Source organism: Pleurodeles waltl, chromosome 3_1 (assembly GCF_031143425.1).
Source record: "Pleurodeles waltl isolate 20211129_DDA chromosome 3_1, aPleWal1.hap1.20221129, whole genome shotgun sequence".
In the NCBI taxonomy this organism is placed as follows: domain Eukaryota; kingdom Metazoa; phylum Chordata; class Amphibia; order Caudata; family Salamandridae; genus Pleurodeles; species Pleurodeles waltl.
The window spans coordinates 872,210,762-872,226,117 of NC_090440.1; the positions used below are offsets into that span (position 1 = coordinate 872,210,762).

At 47.0% G+C, this 15,356-nt stretch overlaps 1 protein-coding gene across 2 annotated transcripts in view; it reads left to right on the forward strand.

The window, feature by feature from the left end:
* The window catches only part of LOC138284719 (protein argonaute-1), a 316,972-nt gene that overhangs the window by 97,294 nt on the left and 204,322 nt on the right, over positions 1-15,356 (forward strand). For both annotated transcript variants that reach the window (XM_069223832.1, XM_069223833.1), the window contains exon 3: positions 1,309-1,429. In XM_069223832.1, the coding sequence (XP_069079933.1) occupies positions 1,309-1,429 (121 nt within the window). The remainder of the gene's footprint in view (positions 1-1,308; positions 1,430-15,356) is intronic.

Consider the following 15,356-nt stretch of genomic DNA (forward strand, 5'->3'; position numbering starts at 1 on the left):
GCCCTTCAGAATGTTCATAATTCACCTGCGGGGTCTCAAGGGGGCGGGCAGTCTGTGATAAGACCGCCAGCATAAACACGACGGGGATTCACACTGTGTTCATAATGAACCCCTTTGTTATAAAGAAGAAAATAAAAAAATATATAGGGAGCCACTGAAAAAGAGAAAAATCAGTGACTTTGAAATTCAAATTCTACAAAAATGGCCGTGTTGGCCGTGTTAGGTTCTTTAATGGCATATATTGGTTATGCCAAGAAGGGGTGGAGCATTGTGGCTTTTCGGTACAGATCAGCATGGAGAGTAGCAGTAGAATGGTTGGATTAACCCCTTCAAATGTTGAGATGGTGTGTAGTGATGTCTGCTTGTAGCACTCTACTATGCAGATGGCTTAGTATATTGAGACAGTGAAAGCTTTGAATGGAAAACTACAACTAAACTGTAGCTTTTTTAGCTCAAATTTCCTGTCTTCGAGCTCCTCTGTTTTTTTAATTTTTCAAGCCAATATATTTTAATTCTGAAAATTCTCTTCTAAATTTTAACTAAGGAGTGGCTCTTGATTAGGAGCTCCATGAAGAACTAAATCCAAAAGTGGAAAGAAAATATCTGTATTTCTCCTTTGAAGGTCATTTAACAGCTTTCAGTTGCTCCTGAGTAGTTTAACTCTGGGAGCTGCAAAGCAGTCCAGATAGGTTAAAGAAACTACAGATTAGTTGAGGTGCCAACATGCTCACATGTTTGAAGGTTTATTGGAGTCTGCTTGTGTGTTGTGAAGTGTTACAGTGGTAGTGCGCTGATTTGCTTCTATTCACTGGGGGTACGCCAGTGGAGGAGCAGGAGGTCCATCGAGGTTGTTCTGCATTTGTCGCATATTTAATTTGAGTGCATATGCTGTGGTTTGCATTTGATTTTTGGATGTACACTTGAGGAGATTGGCCTAGGCTACAGTCAAATACTGGATAATCAGTATAGGGGGACATCCTGCCTGCTGCCTCATGTCATTGGTTGCATTGTTGGGGGATCCTGTGGCCAGATTTTCCTTCATTCATTGATTTCTCCAATCCATGGAGTATTCCGTGGTCGTCATCTACTCATTGTACACCCCTGTGAAAGGAATGATTTGCCTATTACTGTTACAAATCTCAACAGTATTAATTTAATCAACACTTCCATTTAAAGTTGAACAATTGGGTAATGTGGCTCTGAGAAAGGAAAGGGCAGAGATTATAGGACACAGTTTAGCTCAAGGCTTCTGATCTCTTTTTATAATCCTTTCTTTCTTGGTTACTTTCATATTTCTCTCTGTTCCAGGGAAGTTGTGGAATATATGGTACAGCACTTCAAACCTCAGATCTTCGGTGACCGTAAACCAGTATACGATGGCAAAAAGAATATCTACACCGTCACTGCCCTTCCAATTGGACATGAGCGGGTAAATATCAATCAACCAAGTCAAAAACATGTTATGTCTTTTGCAAATCTAATGAGAAATTTTAAATTCAAACTTCAAGGTAACTGATTGAAAAATATTTTTTCATATATATTTTTGTCAGTTTGGCAACACCGGAAACAGTGACAGATTTTTTTAATGTACATGCGTTGTGAATCCTAAAAATGTTGTAAAATTAATTAAAAAAGAACAAGTGAAAGAACATTGTCTATAACGCAGCACAAATTACCATTGTGTATGATCTGCACACCTCAGATTGCCCTGCAGCTACATAAAAAGTTTTAGCCCCACAGCCAATACCAGCAGACACTGTGGATATCCATATTTCCTCTGGGCATCATCTGCCGTTCTGGTTTAGTTATTCTTGGCAAAAGCTGTGAATAATGCTGTCTATAAAGCAGTATTGATACACGAATTGCACTGTCCTTCAAAAGCAGCCCTTGCTCTTTGGGACTTATCGGAGTGATGCATTTGATTCCGGCTTGGAGTACATGTTTGAAGGTAACAGGTATGGAATTTATGGCCATTATGGATGGCATTATCGTGATGTATTTACCTGTCAGGCAAGTTGCGTGCTTTGAGGTGAGAGTGCATAACACATATAACATTCAATAATATTGTTAGAACATGCACCATGGGAGTAGCCGCAGTCTTAAGTTAAAAAAGATAAATAAATTGTGATGGCGCCTATGGCGCATACTAATTACTGTCAGTTTATAGGACATAAAAAAAAAGAGCTCTTTTTCTGAGAATGCTCCTGGTGCCTGCTATAATCCTGCATAATCCTCCACCATCGACCCCCACAAAGGGGCACTAAATCAGCTCAGTAGCCTCCTCCAGCACTGTGTTAAGCCTTGCAGGCGCCTGCACGGTGAGGAGCTGGTGAGCTGCGGCCGGACAACCTGCGCCATGAGGGAATGTCAGAGACGGGCAAGCGCGGGCACACTGTACTGAGGCAGGTGCCTGAGGTGAGGGAGAGTGTGGAGTTCCCCAACTGCACCGCACGCAGTGCATATCCGCAACCCCCGGGTTTCTCCCGAAGGAGGCAGAGGGGACCAGTAGGATAGTTGCCCCTTGGGTCGAAAGTCAGTGCACAGATAAGAAGGAAGGAGGTTAGTGGAGTGGGCGGAGGCCATGAAAGTGAGGCCCAGGGCGGTGATTGGGCATTTGAGTCTCTCATGGTTGGTGGCCTCCCACTTGGTTGAGACTGGGGCCCCCGTTACTGTGTTGCGTTGCCGGGGGGGGCAACCTACAGTGGTCCTCCGGCGGTGCAAGGTGATGGAGTGAGGTTGAGACTGTTATCTTCCATGGAGGCTTGCGCCAGACAGGCATGGAGCGTGACCCCTGCCGCCTATCCCGGGTGCGGCTCTGTGTGGCCTGGGGAAGGAGCAAGGTGACCCCTGTATCAGCGTGCGGCCTGGCCTGGATGGGGATACCTGCGCTCTTCGATGTAGTGTATAGCAGTGAACATTTGTTGGCCCCCCACTATTCTTTAGGCACACAGGCATGCATCTGAGGCAGAGGTTCATCACCAGCTTTGGGGTCATCCGGCCAGGCCAAAGCAGCCACACCACAGATATACAGCGGAAGTGATGTAATCAGACGACATGACCAAAAACAAGCCGCCATCAGGCCAGAAACAAAGCATTGTGGGCCAATATACACAGTCTAGCGGTGCAATGCTGACTGCGGGCCCTGGACGACAGCCGGTGGTGCACCCAGACACTGCTGGCTGCCACTACCCAGTCCAAAGACATGCTTGAAGCAGAGATAGGAGTGGTTGGCTCCGATGTTACACTGTTAAGGCAGGACTTGCGGATTGCAGTAGAACAAATCACCTAGGGTGAGACTAGGGTATCAAGAATGGAGGACTCCGAACATACCCTTTAACGCAAAGTACACAGCCTGACGGAAAGGTGGCCGATGTATTTCTCGCCAAATGGATTCATTCATTGATGCCTGGTGGGTCCCTGCCCAATGCTTCGTAGTGGAGAGAGTGCACAGGGCGCTATCGATGAAACCTCCACCCGGAGCACGTTAATTGCCCGGTTGTTGAACTATACGGATAAAGGCACCATCTTAGTTTGTCTGTACACAGACAAAACTCTCCTACCAAAATTCTACATTAATGATCTTTCCCGATTACACGAAGATGGTGTGTCAGCAACGACAAATGTTAACCAAAGCCAAACAAAGATTACGTTTTGTCATATATGCTGCTATACCAAGCTCTTATGAGTGTCGTCTACAGGTTGAAGACTCACTTTTTCGAGACTCCGAGGGAGGTTCTCCATTGGGTTGATGTGTGGTGCTGAAGCCTCACATTCCCCCACAAATAGACCGAGACTTCTCCCAGGGTCTGGATGGGTCACGTCCTGCAAGTTTCTCTCAGAAGAGATGACATAGATCCCGCTCTACATCGTGCAACCGGGGGCCTGAGAAAAAACTTGATGTGGGAAGGGGAGGTGAGGGGACATGTAACTCCCACAAAAATGCCAGATTGAAGCTGCCCTGCTTGTCCAGGGAACGGATAATGGAAGGGAGATTTGCAATTTTGCCACCTTGATGACTAGTTATGGGGATTTGGGATCCATTGGTCGGGGACACACAACAAGCATACCGTGATAGATACTTCAGAGTTCTTGGAGTATAGGGGTGGGGGGGGGGGGTAGTTAGGTTGGTGTGTTCTTGTTGTTTGTTAACACTCAAGCATGTTCCCGCACCCTGCACCCAGGCATAATCCAGGCCGACACATATACACATACACCCAGAGACTATGGTGAGCCCTAATGCACCACTAGATAGCGTTTGTCTCATGTCATGGAATATGCGGGGCGCTTGATGGTGTCAAGAAGGGAGTGGTCCTGAAATATGGCAAATAGGCCGGGGCACATATTTTAATGCTGCAAGAGATGCACCTTATTGGTACGAATGCCTCATGCTAGCTAGATGCGGATACCAATAGATATAGCATTCTGGGTTCGCTAGAGGCTCTAGGGCATATGCATATTAATTCAACGCACCTTGCCATATCAGGTGAAAGAGGTCTGGACGGATAATTTGGGCCGCTATATGGCTGTAACAGGTGCGCTATACGGGAAACTCTCACGCTCTGTTGTGTATACTCTTCCCCTTCACTGGGGCAACTGCTGTTGGAGAGTCTGCCTTGACTGTGGGCGTCCTTCCATGAGGTCTTTCTACTGTTTAGGGGCGATTGGAATTATGTTGTGCAGCCCAGTGTGGCCAGGAGTTGCATGGGACTACCTGCACATGGGCCAGATAGAACAAAGCTGTCTGCACTGGAGCTCATCGACTTATGGAAAATACACTATCCCACACAGTCAGGCTTTGCATACTTCTCAACAGTACATGGCTCACTCTCTCGTATCAATTACTTCTTCATTCCCACAGAGCCACAAACCTAGAGGTACTGGCCAGGGGATTATCAGATCATTCCCCTCTATTGATGACACTGCATATGGGCCCAGCTAAACCCCTTTCTGATGGCGAATGTTGCCCTGGCACTTGCAGAATCCCAAATATCTACAGACCATGTCCAAGGGCATTCCAGAATACTTTACACAGAACAAAGGATCTGTGACAAGTACTCCTACATGGTGGGAGGTGCTTAAGCCCATGCTGCGTGGCATAGCTATACGTTTCTGCACGGAGGAATAGCGATGCAAAGCACGAGGCACGCATTAAAACTCTTGGAGGGGGGGGGTGAGTCTGATTGGGTGAGAGTAATGTAGAAACTAGCCCTAGCACAACAGAGATATGGCCAGCTCCTTATGGAAGAAGCCAAACTAACAGAGTAGAATTTACCAATGGGGTAATACGTCTTTCTCTCCTGACCTTTATTTCGGCCACCAAGGCCATAAAAGTACTTTACAGTACAAATATAATTATAAATAAATACAACATTTGACAGACACATATATCAACTGCAAGAAAAACATTTAGAAAAAAATAACTAGGATCAAGATCATAATATTCGCTATACAAACAACCTACAATTACTTAATAAACTTTGCATACAAGGACAAGGTCACATCAATAATGATAACATTTTTGTTCTATGAAGCCACATGGCTCCAAGAAACTTCGCAACAGAAATAACTAAAACCTGATAGGGATCTGATCTAAGAATACGAAGAGCGACAGCATGGCTTCGAACACCTAGTAGTCTACTGACAGGAGCAAGCCAATTCCTGTGAGGTGCTGCGCAGACAGGAAAAGCTGATAAGACAGAGTACATTTTCAGTGTGGGCGCTGCATGCTGGACAGGTCACTACTCCCCCTGGCGACCAATTGCATGTGAATTATCACAACGGTAGAGACCCCGCCTGAAACTGAAAATAAAACTTCTTGTCCTTGGGGGCCAGAATCACATCCCAGAATGCCTCATCTACACACATATTTAAAGTCAGAAAAATCACATGACAGCTTGGAACTAGTCGCAATACGCATCTCATCAGGCACTGCCACCCCCCAATAGTGCTGCTTTAAGTCATTCTTCGAAAGAAAATGAGGAAACAACTGGGCAGTCCCAAAGCTCAAGCAAGCCTAGGAGACATAACAAGTCTTTAATATTTCTAAGCCACGGGACACAAGAAAAAAAAATTGGCATCAAGACTACCCGAAGGGCTGCAGTATAGGAGGAAAGCTCAAGGGTGGTCCAGATCCTCCTCCTATATAAAAGCAGGTGCAAACAAGCTTTAGGCCCAATCCCCTTAATACCCAAATCCTTAAAAAGAGGAAACAATGGAGTACTCTGAGGAAGGGAAACAACTTCCTCACAAAGGTGTTTTCGATAGAGGATAGTTCTTGGACATTTGAATAGCCCCATAACTCTGCGCAATATAGGGCAGAACTTGTGGCCTTAGCCTCATAAACCTGAAGTGCCGGACGAATAGGTTTAGTATAAGAAACACCAAATTCCTTGATCAGGGCACCAATAATCTGCTCATGTTTCAATGCGACCTTTGCAGTGTGTGGTTTCCAAGACATGTTCTCCAAAATCGTTAGACCAAGGTTGCTGAAAGATTTCACTGTCTCAGTTGGGTTATCTCTAACTGTAATATTTCCTTTAAATGATCTATGGGGGTTATACAACATCAATTTCATTTTAGAGGTGTTGCTCTTCAGTCCCCGAGAAGAACAGAACTCCTCAAAGCGCACTAGGAGTTTCCACAAGCCACTCGGGGTCTTGGAGATCAAGAGAGTGGCATCCGCAAATAGCAGAATGGGAACTTTAGCAGCCCCTAGAAATGTCTCTACCTGTGCTAAAAATGGAGGAATATCAGTGATAAATAATGAGAATAATGTGGGAGCAAGGACACAGCGTTGCCGTACTCCCCTTGTCACTGGGATTTTATCAGTTAACTGACCTTGGTCACCCCACCTTATGCGTGCATAGTTACCCTCACGAAGACGTACTAGTAGTGAGAGAATATGGGAAGGCATTGCCATATCCAAAAGAGCCTTCCACAACGTTGCACGGGGTACTAAATCAAATGTTGATTTTTAAGTCTACAAAAGCAACGTAAAGATTCCCTCTATCAATTAAAACAGTTTTCCAATATAAAAACAGAAACTTAAAAACTTGGTTTATTGTACAGATTTTCCTACGAAAACCAGTTTGTAATGGGCTGAGTATGTCAAAATCAGACATCCAATCCTGAATTTTCCCTAACAATGACAGAAAACGTTTTGTAAACAGTCCAAGAGGACCTATAGTTACAGGGCAAAGACCTGTCACCCTTTTTATGGATAGCTACAACAACAGCACATCTCTGTGTATCAGGAATTGGAGCACCTGCCTCTATTGCATTGGATATAATAAGGATATAACTAGACCAAGCCGCTATATCAGCCAAAAACAAGTCAACAGAAACATTCAATAATGGTAAAAAAAATTCAAAAAACACAAACAGGGTAATAGAGTAGGTGGGAAAAACATTAAGTCTAGGGCAGGAGAACCGACAAAGTGAGGCATTTGTTTTTTAAGTAAGAAAATAAAAAAATCTAATTTACCACAAAACAAAATCGAATTAGTTGTACCTTCGTCCTTCTGTATTTTTCTAGATTTAATACATATATTCTGGTACTTTTCTGAGATGCTTAGAGGCAGCTTTTGTTGGTGTGTTTTTTACTCAACACTTTAGTCCTCTTTTGCAAAGAACCTGTAACTGTTTCTCAGTGATGTTACTCGCGATGTGATGGGGTAGGATTCATCAGCAATTTTTAGACCTCCACCCCTGCTTGCTTTCCATGTCAGCTTCTGCAAGTCCAGTTGGCCTGGGGCATTGGGTTACATGTTGAGCAATTGCTGCTTCTTCCCCATTCTTACTTGCCTTTGACAAGCTCAAACCTATTGAGAACCAACCAAATATCCCGAATCTGAGACTACGTTGCCTTAAGGATTTTCGGCTCACTGCAAAGCTTCCCAACCATTGTGAGATTGTTTTTTTAGGATTAAATCCACTTTTGTTGATTTTCATGAGTAACAAAACCACTCACCTACATCCTGTGGCCAGCGAGGAATAAGAAACAATACAGAAAGATCTAACAGTGAGGAGAGACATAGGAGGTGGAGTTTGGAGATAGATAACCAATGTGCCAGAAAGTCCTGGGTGGGGATTAGGGAAGAGTGGGTGGAGGGAAATGGCCCTCACAGTTTTTAAAGTCTCTCAGGTCATTCGCAGTTTGTAGAAAGGGAAAGGACTACCATCAATAGGCAATTAGGTTGAGCCTAGGATCTCAGTTGCAAGCCATAGCACTTCTAAGGTATGCTGGACACGTTAATTTACGGAAGTCCTGGGACAGGAACCGGATGGAAGGGCCCCAGGTTTTCTCAAACAGGGAGAGGGTATGATAATTTTCTCCGTGCTTAGAAGGTCCCAGAGTTTATTCAGCCAACCTGTGTGCATTGATATGTACTCCGTGCCCCATATCGATAAAAGGACTTGTTTAGCTGCACAGAGCGCTAACATAATTGCCCTCCCTTTAAAAGACCCCTAGGGAGTAGGCCAAGGCGTTGGAAAGGCCAAGAAGGATATAACTAGGGAAGTAAACATTTGATCTATGTCTACTGGGACATTCGCCCAATAACAGTGCAGTTTGGTGCAATGCCAGAGCAGATGGGTCAGTGTGCCCGTGTGATTGCAATGGCACCAGCAGTGGCCGTCACTGCCGCAATTCCACTTCGCTATGCATGAGGGTGTGTAATACCAATAACTAGCTTGAGGAGGGTCTCTTTTCCAGATGCACTATCACCTGAAGTGCGAGCTTGTTTTTAAATATCTGACCATTCCTTGTCAAAAAATTTCACTCACATTCCGATCACCACCAGGTGCGAGAGAGAGGGTTTGTGTGGTGTGCATGTTAAGAAAGGCATAAGTATTTGAAAGGATGCGTTTATCATCGCTCCTTGTGAGGAACCCCTTCTCAAATGACGTACTTTCATGTGGATGCACTACGAGATGGATGGCTCAGTGTTTTACGAGTAACATGAGTATTCCATGTCTGGAAAGCCATATTCTTTCTGGAGCTGTAGAAAATTCCAGTGGTCCCTGTACATCAAACATGTCCCATGCTCGTTTACAGTTGGCTTCCTGCCAGTGTTGGAAAGAGGAATCCTGCAAGGCCGGAAGCAAGGCAGGGTTTCCTATGATCAGCGTAAGCGAGGAGACAGGTGTTTAGAGGTGCGAACTTTGTCCCATGTCCCCATTGCAGCCCTTACCACTGCTGAAATATAAACTCCAGATGGGTGATGTTTTTTCAGTAGTCAGGGAATTTTCCATATGTGTAAACCTGCAATAGCCTGATCAATGAAACACCAGTGCTCTGTGCTCCTTTGCTGCCATTCTACCAGGTAGCATAACTGGGCTGCCTGGTAATAGAGTACCGGGTGTGGGATACCCAACCCTCGCACCGCCATTGGCAAGTATGATTGCATCCTGGCCACGCAGGGAAGTCTCCCGTCCTCGATGTATGCCTCAAGGAGCTGCTTATGTTTCTGCAATATGTGGGGGAGGAGGGTGGCTGAAGGGGAAGCATTTGCATAAGATACTAAATCTTATCTCGGATGGACATCTTGATGGCTGCAGTTCGCCTAAGTAACCATGAAAGGCGGCCATGCCAGGATTAGATTGTGGAGAGGATGGTATGCAGTAGTCGTGTAGTTGCGCTTGGTAGTCTTTTCTAAGGTGGGGAATAGTAGGATGCCCAGATGAAAGACTCCTTGGTTTGCCCAGGGGATTTATAGAGAGCCTCAAGTTGTGACTTCTCCTTCAGTGGGATAGTGAGGTTTAAGGCTTGGGAATTCCGCATGTTTATCTTAAAACCAGACATTTTGCCGAATGGTTCAAGCTCCGCTAGTAGTGGGGTGTAAGGACTGGCAAGATTTGGTAATAGGCAGCAATACATGAAGTGCTATTTTGTGATTTTGGCCTCCCATTTTAATGCCTTCTGTGAGATGGTGCTGCAGAATCTGCTCTGCTAGAGGCTCCTTTTGAGAACGAATAAGAGTAGTGATAACAAGCACCCTTGACGCGTTCCGCAAGAGATAGGAAAGGGACGGGACAGCAGCCCATCAAACCCAGATGGAGGCCGTAGGGTCGACATAGCTAGACCGCACCCAGTTTCAGAATCAAAGTCCTAGGCCTACTTTCTCTAAAACGAGGCGGAGAAACGGCTAGTGAACTCGGTCGACGGCTTTCGCAGCGTCAATCGATAACAAGAGGGTTGGTACTCAGGAGCGAGTGGACTTGCCGATGAGATGAAAGAGACGCTTAGTATTATTACTACAATTACGCCCCAGGATAAATCTGGCTTGATCTGGGTCTATTAATCTTGGCATGTATGGTCCCAACCTGGATGCAAGTATACTAGTAACATTTTTGCATCCAAGATGAGTAGGGAAATCAGGCAGTATGATGCGCAAAGGGCGGGGTCTTTCCTGGCTTGGGTATGACTGTGATGGTGGCCGATTTTATGGTGTCAGTGAGTGTTCCTTGTGTGCTAAAAGAGTTGTAGAGCCTGGTCAGAACTGGGGCCGGTTGTGCTGCAAATGTCTTGTAAAAGTTGACGGTAAGGCTGATAAGAAGGTGTAGTCCTTTTTGGCGGGGTTTTAAACCTCCAGATGACTAAGAGGCCTCCATCGGTCAGCCACTGAACACCCTGAGATGTATGCGCTCCCGTTTGACTTGCCCTCTGGATTGAGCGGTCCAAGAGTGCATCATGGATCAGAGTAAAGTCTCCTCCTACTAAGACTCCAGTATCCAGAGAGATAAGAACCCACCCATTTGCCTGTTGTATGAAGTGTTCCCGGTGGTCGTTCGGGGCATAGATGCAGGCCACTGTAAGGGTGCAAGTGCGGACCAAGAGCAGAAGAGTGAGAAGGCGGCCCACCTCTCGGAATGCACTTGAAGAACCTGCCCCTGTAAGTGGGTCGCCAAAAGGATTGTGACCCCTGCTTCCCAGGTCCGGAGGAGAAGTAATGTCTATAAATCCACTTGGATTTCAACTGGGCCCAGTCTCTGCGAAGAGGGTGGGTCTCCTGTCGGAGACATATATCACATTGAGAGTCTTTCAGCATCGCCATTAAGGCAAGATGTTTCGCTGCAGCGTTTGGACCCCGGAAGTTAAGGCTAGTACCTTGACCATTGCTGTGAGTTGCTGTCAGCGTCATCTACCCAACATAGGGTCCATTTTAGGGCTTGCTAAGGTTTGATGGAGCATCGTGATGGGGGCCATTAAATCAGAGTAAAGTGAGAGCACAGTGGGGGGTGCAGTACTAGCAAACTATGGGAGCTTACCACTCCAAATTTGGAAGACCTGTATATCGTTTAGATGGGGAACATGTCATTGGCCCAAGGCTGTTGTGAAGGAGAGGTGGGAAATGGGAGCCCCACTGCCCCCAGAGTTCAGTGATATGTGAATGCAAAGCCCATGAAGAGGCCCCTCCATCTTGCTGCGAAATGAAGCCCCTCTGAGGCCTCAACGGCCTCACTTCGTGTCGATGCATAGTAGTCTCGTTTCTTCAGCCTGATGTGAGGCATGCCATCTGTTAGCGTCAGTCTGTGGCAGAGTCCGGGGACTGTTTCCTCTGATATAGCTGCTGCAGCAAAGCTGAGCACTCCGTACAGCTCTCAGAGGTGGAAGGCTTGCTTGTGTTCTTCTTCATCTAGTGCTTAGACCATTTGCTGAGGTTGAGGTGGTAGTTGAAGTCCGCATTCTAGTCCTGAAGTTTGAGTATTTGATATCAGCAAGCCTCCAATTCCTCCTCCCTGGTGTCACCAAGGGTGTTGACTCGTGGGCCCATGATGTTTTGTTTACGATGAATGCCTTCTATTTCAAGGCTGCGATGTCATCGCAGAGAGTGAGGAAAAGTATCTCCATGAAGCCTCGGGTGACTGGGGTCTCTTCCTCCTCCCGATCACCCTGGGAAGGTGCAGACTGGGCCTTGATCCCCGGAACAGTCAGTGCTCTTGGAGGCGGATTTAGATAATAGGACTTTCTTGGCGTTATATTTTGCCACACTGAGATGCCATGACTACAAGGGGGTAGCTCGTCCTCTGTAGGAAAGTAGCCTCTTCCTAGCTTGGTTACCCCCACTTTCTGCCTGTTTGTCAGTGGGTTTGGCTGTGTTCACTGGGATCCTGCTAACCAGGATCCCAGTGATTATGCTCTCTCCTTGTAAACTTGGTTGCTGGAACCATTTTCACCCACATTTGGCATACTGGTACCCCCATATAAGTCCTTAGTATATGGTACATAGGTACATGCACCCTTTTTCATCTTAGGTTACTGCACCAGGTCACTATAAATCACCCCATGACAGGCCCTTGTAGCCCAGAGAGCAGGGTGCAAGTACATGTGTGTGAGGGCAACCCTGCACTAGCAGAGGTGCCCCCATGAACTCCAGTGCCATTTTCATGGACTTTGTAAGTGCGGGGATGCCATTTTACGCGTGTATTGGGCATAGGTCACTACCTAAGTCCAGCTACATAATGGTAACTCCGAACCTAAGCATGTTGGGTATCCTACATGTCGGAATCATACCCCAATACTGTTGCTATTCTTGGAAGTATGATTCTATGCACTCTGGGGGCTCCTGAGAGGGCCCCCACCATTGCACCTACCAGCCTTCCAGGGTTTTCCGAGAAGCCCCAGCTGCTGCCACCCCTCAGACAGGTTTCTGCCCTCCTGCTGCTTGAACAGCTCATGCCCAGGAAGGCAAAACAAAGGATTTCATTTGGGAGAAGGAGGTAACACCGTCTCCCTTTAGAAATAGGTGTTTACATGGCTTGGGAGGAGTAACTTCCCCAAGCCACTGGTACGCTTTGAAGGGCCCATTTGGTGCACTCCGTGCATAAACTAGTCTTCATCGGTTCAGGGACCTCCAGTCCCTGCTCTGACCTGAAACAGGACAATGGAAAGGGAAGTGACCACTACCCTGTACATTACCACCCCAGGGTTGTGCTCAAAGCTGCTCCAGAGGGTCCCTGGGTTCTTCCACCTTGTACCCAAGGTTGGCAGGGACCTCAGGGAGCATCTGAGTAGCCAGGCCAGTGATGCCAAAGCTCCCTCCTGATAGGTGGTCACCTGGCTAGGTGACCAATCCCCCTTTCAGGGCTATTTAGGGGTCTCTCTCCTGGGTGGGTCCTCAGATTCGGCTTGCAAGTTTCCAGCAGGACTCCTCTGCAACCTCTACTTTGACTTTTAGCCACTGGAACCGCCACTGGACCCTCCAGGAACCAACAACCTGCATCCACAAAGAAGATTCTTCTTGCAACATTGTTTCCACAGCTCCTTCCAGCTTCTGCAACATTTCCCTGGCTGTACATCCTTTGAGGGTGGCAAGGCTTCATTCTGCATGATAAGGAAGAAGGAATCTCCTTTGGAGTGAAGGAGTCACTCCCCTGCATCTGTAGGCATCTACTGCAACGACCACTGGCTTTGTGGATCTCCTCTCATCCTGAGCTGTGTGGATCCTGCATCACGGGTGCTGGACCGGAGTAGTCCTCTTGGCCCTCTCTACCAGCTGTCCAACTTTGGTTGAGGTAAGCCCTTGCCTTCCCTCGCAGGACAATACCCCCAAGCACTGCAACTCTTGCAGCTCCCAAGGCTTGTTTGCATCTCCTCCAAAGGATCTTAAGGCTATGTGCCGTTCCAGTCCTCAGCACTCCTTCTTGCGATGCACAGCCCTCTGTGTGGTTCTCCTGTGGCGTGGGACCCTTCTTCTGTGTGCTGCATGGGCTCCTACTGCAACTTCTGTGTCCACGTCCTGTGGGACTCATGTGGGTGCTGCCTTTGCTCTTGTGGGCTCTCTGTGACACTGAGGGTCCCCTCTGACTTCCCCTCCTGGGGTCCCCGGCAGCACCCCTTTCCACCAATCGCAATATTTGCCTTTGCCAAGGCTTGTTGGTGGAATTTCTGCACAGACACCCATCTGCAATCTTCTCTCCAGAGTAGGACATCTTCTGCATCCCTCAGGAACTCTTCTCCAGCTCCAGGGCTGGAGTGCTGACCTTCTCTTCATCACCGTTGATGAACTCCTGCAAGTACAGCTGGGTGGGTAGAAGCTCCTATTCCTCCTGGACTCCACTGTGACTCTTGGACTTGGTCCCCTCTATCCACAGGTCTTCTTCTCCAGGAATCCGCCACTAGTTTCTTGCAGTCTTGTCTAGGTGTCTTCTTTTCCTTCTGCTTGGGTGGTTTGGGGAAATTCCAGTGATTTACTCATGCTTTCTTGGTTGCTGGGGGTACTGTTACTTACCTCTGTGTTTTCTAGTACTCCCAGCTCCCCTCTACACATTCCACTTACTTAGGTGGGGGTCCTGTGTTTACATTCCATTTTGTTAGTCTATTGTTTGGGCTCCCCCAGGTTCACTATTGTCTAACTGCATTTGCAATGTTTTCTAACCTTTTCTATGCCTATTGCTGTTTACTAGTGTATATAATTAGTGTATTACTTACCTCCTGGTGGAGGGTTGCCCTTCTAGTATTTTGCGGTATTGTGTGACCAAAAATAAAGTAACTTTATTTTTGTACAACTGAGTGTTTTCTTTCATGTGTGTAAGTGCTGTGTGACTATAGTGGTTTTGCATGAGCTTTGCATGTCTCCTAGATAAGCCGTGGTGCTCATCCACAGCTACCTCTAGAGAGCCTGGCTTCTAGACACTGCCTACACTTCACTAAGAGGGGATAACTGGACCTGTTATAAGGTGTAAGTACCTTAGGTACCCACTACACACCAGGCCAACTTCCTACACCCCTGCAATGTTGACCCAAGGGTCAGCAGTCAAGAAATGTCCCTGGAGTACAGTACTCTCCCCTCCCCTTGCATTCAGTAGGCCAGCCGGAGATGGGAGGGAAAGTGCATGGAATGCCTCTTGGCTCCCAGTCATGTTAGTGTTGGTATGGCCCAGTAATGTAATTAGTGTAGAGGTGTGCTCTGTATTCGCAGGTAAGTAGCAGTAGGTGGTGTTAGTAAGTGCAGTCTTTCAGGATGCCATTCAGTGTTGGGAGGGGATCAGGACAGCAAGGACGCCTGTCCAGATTCAGTGTCACAGACGACACAGCGGAGGTGAGGGGGCAGCCTCCCCTGTCAGGTAACGTATCAGGCCTCCTCATGGTCCGCCCGTGTGCAGGTATCTGTGAGTAGCCGCCACCAGAGATGCAGACACAGCAGGGGACATTTGCCGAGTGGGCAGGGGCCCAGCACTGTCCACGCAAATTGTATATGTGGGAGATGCCCAGCCAAACACACATGTTCTATGAAGCGAGTGCTCTGTGCACTCCCCTTAAGTGCTCATCACCCCCGTGGTCCGCCCCTTCTCAAGAAAAGGATAATAAACAAAGTTTATTATCTTTTTCTTGAAAAGGTTTTGCAGCTGCTGCT